This window comes from Etheostoma cragini, chromosome 21 (genome assembly GCF_013103735.1).
Source record: "Etheostoma cragini isolate CJK2018 chromosome 21, CSU_Ecrag_1.0, whole genome shotgun sequence".
NCBI classification, from domain to species: domain Eukaryota; kingdom Metazoa; phylum Chordata; class Actinopteri; order Perciformes; family Percidae; genus Etheostoma; species Etheostoma cragini.
In genome coordinates, this window is record NC_048427.1 from 622,883 (window position 1) to 633,218 (window position 10,336).

Here is a 10,336-nt window from a genome sequence, read left to right on the forward strand (position 1 = left end):
GGGTAGTTAAACAGAACACTGATATAAGAAAATGGGTCGATGTGACCCGAGGGCAACATGAGGGTTAAGTCTCCATGCACCAAACATTATGAATAACTCCCAGTAGCCGTACGCCGGCTGCCCTCCAGTTCAACCCAACTAACAGGCCTCATGTGGGGTCTTGTCCCGGTGCCGGTCTGCAGGAGGAGCCAAGGTTTTAATGGGGAACGGCTCCGCCGGGGAGACAGGTGCAAGGCTACTGGTGGCTGCGTCCTTCCCGTATATAAGAGACGGAGAAAGTGGTTGGGGGGGAGGTCAGCTGGACTGTTCCTGTAAACCTTGAATCCGGTGAGTACTGGACAGGATCTGTTGGGAAGGGGGAAATGGATCTGGTCAATGGTCTACAACTGGTAATGATTTCCAATACTTTCAGAGCTGATTGGCCTGAAGTAAGACTTGTTTTCTCTTTTGTTATCAAGATCGCTGTTTCAATCCGGAGGGACTTCATTGAAGAGTAAAATATGTCTAATCCACATTGTGCATGAAAGGTTGACATAGAAGACTCTTTGGCGGTTAGACTCCATCGCAACGTTAAATATTAATGGGTATAGAAGCTGTGGGAATACAGGAATATCCACCGGATGGAGTCTAGACACTGGTGGAGGTGATGAAGGAAGCCTGGAGGTCTGGATGGATGTGATGTGGGGCTTCTGATGGAGGAACCCTGGGCATTGGGATCAATGAGAACTGGAGGTGAATGGGGGAGGGGAGCTTCATTTTGTTAAAGTTGGAAACAAGCTGTGGAAACTAGACAGAAAGCAGGATGGTGGGCGCCTGGGTGGCTCACCTGTAGGAGCACGCGCCCATGTGCAGGGGTGTAGCTCCTCGGTGCGGCGGCCTCCGACCTAAGTCCCTTTGCCACATGTCGTTCCCCCTCTCTCTCGCCTTTTGTGTCTCCAGCTTAAAAAATCATCTTAAAAGAAAAGTGTTTGATGTTTGGTAAGGCAAGGCAGCTTTTCATTGTATCGCACAAACAACAGGGCAACAGGGCAATTCAAAGTGCTTTAACAGATAAAACACGAGAATAAAAGTTACAGTGCAGTATCTTGGTGTGTCTGTGTAGAGCCTCTGGCCACGTTCATCTTGATCCGAGTGATGGTGTGAAATCGGTGGAAGAGTAGAGAAGGAATGATGAAACAACCGGTGGAAACGCAGCAATGCTCTGCTTCATGTTGAGTCACTGCAGTTCCTCAGTCTCTGCTGCAGTCTGCATGCTGTTTACGCAACTAATTCCTTTAAAGGTAACCTGCATAAATGCATGGCCCCATTTATGTCTCGGATACTCGCACACTGAAACGTGTCCTCTGAGATCAGCGTTGACAGACATCATTTAACCTTCTGTTGACCTTGGGTCATATTTGATCAATTTTTTGAAGTTTCTATAGCAGAAATATGGGTTCAAAAGAACAAGGATGGTTCCAAACAACGCTCTTCACAAGTAAAGATCAATACTTTCATTGAATTTGGGGTGTCATATTGTCATGTTGACACAGTTGTACTGTGCCTTTACAGCTTTCTCCTGTAGACATCATGTACAGCAGTGTTACTGTGAAATCTAAAGGAAATAACTGGAGATGTCAGACATTATTTACAGTGTGTTTGTTCCCCTGGTGCTGGTCTCCAGCCCAGGTCCCACGTGGAGAACATGGAGGACGACTTCCGGCCGCAGGTGAAGAAAGTAGCTGTGGCCATGGGCGTGTCCCTCACAGAGCAGGACGTGGACCGCATGCCACGGGAGATGAGAACTCAAGGTGACAATCTGTCTGCTTCGGTGTGTGTGTGTGTGTGTGTCAGTCATGCCGATGATTTCACCATCCTGAGGTCATCTTTTGGGACTCTCTGCAGGGAGCTTCAACTACAGCAGGTTTCTGGAGTACATGAGGCAGTTCGAGGCCGCGGAGCAAAGAGAGGAGGCCATCAAGAAGGCCTTCAGGACGCTCGACAAAGACGGCAGCGGATACATAGAGTGGAACGAGATCAAGTAGGAGCCCTGCTCGCATCCAGGGGAGGTTCCAGGATTTTTTAAATGGGATGGCACAAGGGGAACCAATAGTCATGGGGGGTAAGGGAGGGGGGAGGGGGGATTCGGCATTGAAAATCTGCTTAGAAATATGGGAAATATTGCATAGGATGGAAAAACCATGTAGTTCTCATAATCAGAGTCAGCTTTATTTGCCAGGTTTGATGACACATACGAGGAATTTTGCTATGGATCATCATTGCTCCCAATGCGCTTACACATTAAAAAAAAATATATATATATATACAGTACACACTAATATATTCACACTAATACATACACACTAAACAGAAACAATATAGACAGGTTGGGGCAATGAAGTGAAGTATGCAGGAGTAAATTATGATAGTTGTTATTTTAATTGTGGAGCATAGTGCAAAGGGTAATGGAATAAATAGTATTATGTTATTATATGACAATATGAACAGTATGAGCAGCTCTGAACTAGAAAATGAGAAATGATGAATAAATAATAATAAGTGGAACCAGTAAACTGGTGCTGGTTACATAACATTCATTATTAATTTAACTTGTTTTCATTTTAACAAATGAGAATACAATACACATTTTCTGTAGGCTCAGTCTGCCGCCTTTAAAAACACAGTTCCATGGTACAGGAAATTTGGATTGTCACCATGGAAACATATTGACCGTATGACCATAATTGGTCATTTGTGACAAGAGCTGGGAAGATTGGCAGCCAAGGGGCAGTGCCCTGATCCAATGGAGATCAGTTTGACAGCACTCGGGACACACACACACACACACACACACACACACACACACAAACACAGCAGGGGAATCACATGTCAGGGGGGGCTGGTGCCGTACCATGGCCCCCCTTCTAGCCCGCCCCTGCTCTTATCTTAAGGATGTTTATATTGCCAACTAATTTTTGTAATTTTTAGCTTCCCTGAAAACTGAAGATTTAAACATTTTAAAACATGTCTCTGATGTTAAATATTTCATTTTGGAAAAAAAGCTCAGAAATTCCCTGAAACAGTTTTTTTTTTTTTTGTAGTTTTTATCAAACAAGTATCAACAAAAGAATGTTTCAAAAAGAGCATTAAAAGCAACCAAAAAGGGTTGAAATCTTAAGAAAGAGTTGAAATCAAACCCCGGTGTTGCTGGGTAGTTTAATTTATATTAAAATCATAATGTGTAAAGTAACTAAAGCTGTCAGATGAATGTAGTGAAGTAAAAAGTAGAATATTACTCTCTGAGATGTAGCGGAGTATAAGTAGAAAGTGGCATTTAAAGGAAAGACTCAAGTAAAGTACAAGTACCTCAACATGTAATTACAGTACTAGAGTAAATGTAGTGAGTTCCATTCCACCAGTGATGGTTCCTCCTTCTATCTGATCCCAGGTACATCCTGTCTACAGTCCCGGCTGCCCCCCCGTCCGCCCCCCTCTCCGAGGAGGAGGCGGAGGCCCTGGTCCAGGCTGTGGACTCCGATGGAGACGGACGCATCGACTACAGAGGTGAGGGCGCCCTCTGGTGCTCGGGCCGCCGTCCCCACTGGGCTCAGCAGGCAGCCAGAGATCAGCAGATACAGGCAGGACACAGGAAACGCTGATTTAACACATTTAGAGGAGATATGTAACAGCTGATCAGCTCAGCATGGGGCAGCACCTCTGGCATCATCATGTCAACATGTTGCCGTTGGTTTGGAGGTATTTAAACAGATGGTCCTGCATTATTACTTAGGTACAAGTACCATAATTCCTCAAATAAAAGCGGGGCCTTTATTTACCTGAACTGCAGAAATAACCCGGCTTTTATTTGTCTGTGTTAACCACGCCCCCCAGGCCACTATCAGAGAGCTTTTAATTGACTACTGGTCTTTATTTGAGGAATTACGGTATGTACGTATTATCAGAAAATGTACTTAAAGGTGCCCGGTTTTGGTGGAACATGTGTATGTTCAGAAGTAGTTTTAGTCGTGCAATAGAAACTCTGATTGGACAGATAGTCTAGCTAGCTGTCTGGATTTACCCTGCAGAGATCTGAGGACCAGGTAACCATAGTCCTCAGATTGGACAGATAGTCCAGCTAGCTGTCTGGATTTACCCTGCAGAGATCTGAGGACCAGGTAACCATAGTCCTCAGATTGGACAGATAGTCTAGCTAGCTGTCTGGATTTACCCTGCAGAGATCTGAGGACCAGGTAACCATAGTCCTCAGATTGGACAGATAGTCTAGCTAGCTGTCTGGATTTACCCTGCAGAGATCTGAGGACCAGGTAACCATAGTCCTCAGATTGGACAGATAGTCTAGCTAGCTGTCTGGATTTACCCTGCAGAGATCTGAGGACCAGGTAACCATAGTCCTCAGATTGGACAGATAGTCTAGCTAGCTGTCTGGATTTACCCTGCAGAGACCTGAGGACCAGGTAACCATAGTTACAAGAGAAGGTAAGCTAACATCCGGCCGAGAGTTAGGAACATCTGGTTGAACTTCCAGCGTCGTTGTCGATATAGACCATCAAGATGATCAAGCCCAAATTGAAACAGCAGCTCCATTAAGTTCCTGGTTTCTGTGTGTCCCTCCATGTCTCGCAGAGTTTTCAGACATGGTGAAGATGGAGAAGAAACCGAGAAAGTAGAGGTCACGTGGTTAATCCGAACCACCGAGAAGATACGAGGTGAAGAGGACGATCTCCCCTCCTTAAAGAATGCTCTTCTTCCTTCTGTGGATCGACACTTGAGGGATTGTGGGGACTGTTATCGCTTTGCTAAATGTAAATGTTCCAGTTGAAAAGATGATTGCTGTGTTGGCTCACTGCCAAAAACACTTAACCTTGATCTGAGTTTGTTAGTCTGCTAAAGCACACTCGACTGTATGTATCACCAAGACGCCCCCCTGGTTTTAATTAAACAGAACCATAAATAGAAATTCAGCAATTAGTCTTCACCTTTCTGTCTGTGCATGATGTAATTCTGCCAAATAATACATCACATTCATTATTAATTTAACTTGTTTTCATTTTAAACAAACTGGATATCTTAATCAATCAATCATTGTTGAAAGAACTTGTGTGTGATAAAATACTTTGAATGTATTTTTTCAACATTTTAAATGACAAAGAAAGGTACTAAAATGTGAAAAAATGCCAAAGAAAGTGACAAAAAGGTCAAAAAAGTGACAAATCTTTAAAAAAAAGTAGACAAACGTTGAAAAAGTGACAAAAGCCAAGGGGGAAAGACACAAAAGGGTCAAAAAAAGACCAAAAGGTTGATAAAAGGTTTCTTATTTGTAAGTTTGACCCAGAAAAACCAAACTGTGCAGGTCGGCGGGAAGACAACACAACGGTTAAAGGGGCTTCCGAAAGCCCTGCAGAGAACTGCATGGAAAGATTCACTCCCCCCCATCGCTGAGTAACTATATATAGTTACATAGCAACTATTTCTAGTTACTTAGCGATGGAAAGCAGCTTGACCCCTATCCCCTATGACCCCTGTTGCTAGGTTACAACCCTGTCATCCTCTCAGTGAGCCAAGCTAGGCCAAACTAAGATAGGATAAACTGGGATTATCAGTGTTGTATTTCCCATCCATGCATGGATCAGAGGGCTGTCACTTAACCGACTGTTCTGCCGATCTTCCCAGCCCTGGTCACTGAGCCTTTACAAAATGTACATTGCATTTGGATAAATACAGTTGATTTAAAAATGAAAACAGTGTAATAATGAATGTGATGTTTTCTTTAGAAGAATTACATTGTTTTTAAATTGAAAAACGTCCCCCCCCCCCCACCCCGCCAAATGGCTATAAAACAGAAGAAAATAAACACATTCATGCACATAATTTTTTCAGGATTTGAAAACCCAAAACCTAATCTTCATCATGAGGAATGTTGTTGTGGTTTTATCAAGATTTTGACTGAAAATACTTCTTAATCCTGCATAATCCTGTCATGTACTGCGGTGCTGGAGGTGTTGCTCTCTCCGAGGCACTGGGGGTCAGCATTTAGTCACGCTTCATGTCTGAGGCGACAGTTTCATGAAGCTGGATCGTGTCTGCGTCATGAATACAAACGTAGACATTAAAAGCAGCTTTCTGGGCTTTTTAACACTTCATTAAACACGAGAGGAGGATAACAGAACTCAGCAGAAACACGACAGCACCGACGTTCTGATACACAAGGACAAGGAAAAGAAAGCAGAATCTGATCTGTCTGGTCACACACTCACACACACACACACACACACACACACACACACACACACTCCTGCTTCAAATACAATCTGGTCAAAACCAACAGATAAACTCTCCTTCATACTTAATGTTAAATGGCATTTTTTATTTGTTTTTAGATTATAGTTCTGCATTTTTTTTGATTATTTTTTTGGGGGCTTTTCCATTTGTAATTTTTAGTAAGACCGTTGTGTTGTCTTCCCGTCAAACACTTATCGCTTTTTTTTCGACATTTTTGTCACTTTTCAAAGTTGTGGGTCCTTTTTTATGTTTTTTTTTTGAATATTTTTAATGTTGATATTTTTAGTCCTTATTTCGAAGGCCCATTTTTTGTGATTAAAAAAACTGAAAACAGGTCAAATTTGACCCGAGGACAACATGAGGGTTAAGACATCCAGGAAATCACCACAAGTCGGATTCAAACCCTCGACCTCTGCATCGAGACATGAATCTCTCAAATAAACCTGCTCTACCCGCTGAGCCAACCCGGCCACAACATCCTGGTCTGTTTAGTCTACTCTTACTTTCACTTCACTTTTTTTTTATTTCTTGCACTCTGGCTTTTTCTCTTATTTTGACTTAAATCTGACTGTGAGCTGCAATTTTATTTCTCCGAGGGGATCAATAAAATGTTTTAATTTTAAAACTGATCCCCCCCCCCGCCATCTCACTGCTAAACTCAGAGGTGACATCAGCTTTATCACACAACTACTCTTGATAAGCTTTACTAGCTTCACTCTTTTTACTACTTTGGATTATTATGTGTTGTATTTATTTAATTTATCTGGTGACTTGGTGCAAACTAGAATCATAAAGTGAGCACATGCTGCAGCGGGTTAAAGCATGTTGTAATCCCTGAAGATGGATGGATAGATGGATGGTAATGAGGACATGAAAGCCCAAATCTGTTTATAGATAGTGGCAAGAGCCAAAATGAACTTTCCCCAGGATTTTGCTATATAAATGAATAAATATAATCTCTTCAGTGTGGAACAAAAAGTTTCTTAAGTCAGCTCATGAGGAAGAGAATCTGCTCCTCCAGCATCGTCTAACGGGGACGGTTTCTTCAGCGCCCACGTCGATGGAAACTGAACCCCCCCCCCCCCCAGGTCTACTGTAATCCTGGCGGTCCACCAGGTCTAAGCCACTGGAACCAAAAGAACTTTTGAAGGCATTTTTAGGATTTAGTTTTTAACTACAGCTACAGTAGGGGGCTAAAACTCAGACTTAGTCATATTTATTACACTCCAGTTAGCTTTTAGCCCTGACATCATGTAGAGCCCTTGAATCTGATTTATAGCTTTTTTAAAGTCTTACATTTCCACATTTCTGCTCTCACACTTGCCCCCGGGTTGAATAACGTTAAACACACCGATAAACCCAGATGCATCTGCTCGTGTCTCAGTCTGAAAAAGACCTCGTCGTCCACGTTGGCTGCACACTACCTGCTGCAGTGTGTAATTGTAGCATCTTGCTGCCAGACATCTTGGCAACGCTGCAAAGCCTGACTCACGGCTCTTTGGTTACTCCCTAATACTGCCCCCCCACCCTCAACCAGACCACAGCATGCACATCTGGCTCTGTGTCTCCCTCCACACCTCGGACACATAGAAGATGGAGAAGAAACCAAAGAGATGAGGCAGCTAATCTGGACTCCGAGAGTTACTCCAGAGAGAGTGTGTGAAACAGAGAGGAGAGGAAAACAGAGAGGCCCCGCAAACCAGAAGTACCCTCCCTAAAGAAGGGAGGGTACTTCATACATTGAAGGAGGGCGAGGACTCTTAACAGTTTGCTAGAAGACAAACAAAGCACAGAAACTGTGTTAAGATAAAGTACTTTGTTAAAAACCAGGTTACTACATTAATGATTGGCTGGGTCCATGCGGTCAGCCAATGATTAACCCTCGAGCTGAGGATGTTGGCCTTCTAAAATCACACAGGAAGTGTGAGCCCACAGCTGCCATCTGAACATACATATCTATATGTATCCGCTCGAAGGTGGCGCCATGAAACAGGAACACAAAGATATATTCAGAAATGACAACTCTTGACCTGTTAGGGTTGTGGTTGAGCTTTGTGTTGCGGTTTCCTGTTTCCTGTTCTGTAACTCTTTATTACAGGGTCAACATCGTCCTCGCTGGGTTCCTGGAAATGATTACGTAATTAGGCTCTGATGACAGAGAACCTAAAGACTAAGATTGCAGACATTTGGTTGGGTCGGGGTAATAAGATGTTACTGATCTCCAGAGGAGTGTCCTTAAAAAGATCGGCTGCATTTAAACTGGAATAAATCTGTCTATCCAATTTGTATTGGAAACTTTATTTTGCACATGAAACAAATTGACTAGAGACAGATTTCCCCAGCAGTTCATTTGATTTAATTAATTGAAAGTGTGCCAATTAAACACTCCAAGTGATATTAAAAATGAAACGTAGCTGAATCAACCCAATGGATGTTGTCAATTCATTGTTTTTAGGGAATTAAAGTTTACACAATGTATGTATAGATGTAGTTTTAAGTGTTGTAATTGTTCGAGGAAAGTAGTTTCATTTAATTAAGTGCACCCGTAAAAAATGAGTTGGTTCAAATTGTATCATAATAAATAAATAGGTTCTCCCAAAGCATGGCTTTTAACATTCACTTAACATTAACATCAACTTAAACAGTTATTACACTGGCCAGTCGGATTAAAAGTTAAGTTAACTTATCTTAATGTTTGTGAGGCAACGCATTTAAAGACCTTTTTAAAGGAAACTAATTATATTTCACATTGAAAGTTCTTTCTAAAAAATATAAATTAGAATTCACAATTACATATCAGTTTCTTTTAAATTATAAAAATCTATTACACTTACAAGTTTCTGTATCCAACCAACAAAGAATCACAAACACTGAGATAACAAGCAGGTGTTTTTTTAATACAGATTTTAAAAAATCGGAGTCAGAAATTGCGCTATAAAGGTCGGCCCTTCCTGGTTGGTTACACGTCTTAATGAAGCCGACCAGTAGGTCAGAGGACCCGATCACTCGTCTCGATATGGATCGAGTCAATATTACATCACAATGAAATGGTGAATCAACACATCCCCTGATTTCTCTTTGGTTTATTTCCTCTTCCCTCCATCTCAGACCTATATGAAGCCATTATCGGTTTAATCGTGCGAGGATGTGACTGAGGTGCTGATTGGTAACGGTAATTATTAAGGACTGTTGATCGTCACGGCTCAAAGAGGAGTCCACGCGTGGCGGCGGACGAATCAGATTCCACTTGATCGTTCTCGGCAACCGGCCCGAAACTCAAAGCGTAAAACCGCCATCACCAACGTCCTCGTGTGTGTTGTTGAGGAAACGTCCTGAATCACGTCAGGAGTCCCCCCCCCCCCCCCCCCCCCCCCCCCCCCCCCCCCCCCCCCCCCCACCCCTCAGCCACGTTGCTTCACCCAAACTAACGGATCCACGTTTTAAATTTAAAAAAGGCACTAGAAGTAGCCGAGGCCGCGCGGTGTCCTTCTCGCCACAGGGGGGCAGCTTGATTAACGGAAGAGAAAAAAGAAAAGTTATGACACTTACTCACACTTGTGAGCATAAAAAACTGTAAAAACAAAGAAAAAATAAGTTATACATGTTCAGGTTCCAATACGCGTCAAAATTAACTTTTTAACTTAAAAAGGTATCTCCATAAGAGTGACATGATACTGTCATGAGCGTATTATAAACAAGTCAAACGTATGACATCACTTAATGTCATTAGATTTTTGTCATGACGAGTTCTGGTTATCCTCAGTTACATAAACATCCTGGACTTTGGAGCCAAAATGGCTGCCTTGCACCACTCCACTTGCACACTTTGCAAACTTGTTGTTGTTGTCCTGAAAACACTAGTGCACACATTTCTGCTGCTCTACATAACCGGCACCACTATGCTACCGCCTGACTTTTGCACTATTACATTGACTGTCGACCGTATGCATAATTGCACATTTTTTACTCAAATTTTGCTGCTCTTATTTTCCTCATTGTATGTGTCTTCTTATTTTTACTTTTTATATTGTTTACTTGAATGTTATGTTTGTCTGTG

General features: G+C 42.5%; 1 protein-coding gene across 1 annotated transcript; it reads left to right on the forward strand.

Moving 5' to 3' along the window:
• The first annotated feature begins 1,684 nt into the window (after positions 1-1,684).
• LOC117937086 (parvalbumin-like EF-hand-containing protein) lies at positions 1,685-3,638 on the forward strand. Its single transcript, XM_034860756.1, has 3 exons — positions 1,685-1,790; positions 1,885-2,020; positions 3,428-3,638. Exons 1-3 carry the CDS (start codon positions 1,685-1,687, stop codon positions 3,636-3,638), a joined length of 453 nt encoding a protein of 150 aa, XP_034716647.1.
• Positions 3,639-10,336: the final 6,698 nt, after the last annotated feature.

Coding starts and splice junctions, on each gene's coding strand:
- LOC117937086 (XM_034860756.1), top strand. CDS start 1,685: ATGGAGGACGACTTCCGGCCGCAGGTGAAGAAAGTAGCTGTGGCCATG. Junction 1,791..1,884: donor ACGGGAGATGAGAACTCAAG/GTGACAATCTGT, acceptor GACTCTCTGCAG/GGAGCTTCAACTACAGCAGG. Junction 2,021..3,427: donor ATAGAGTGGAACGAGATCAA/GTAGGAGCCCTG, acceptor ATCTGATCCCAG/GTACATCCTGTCTACAGTCC.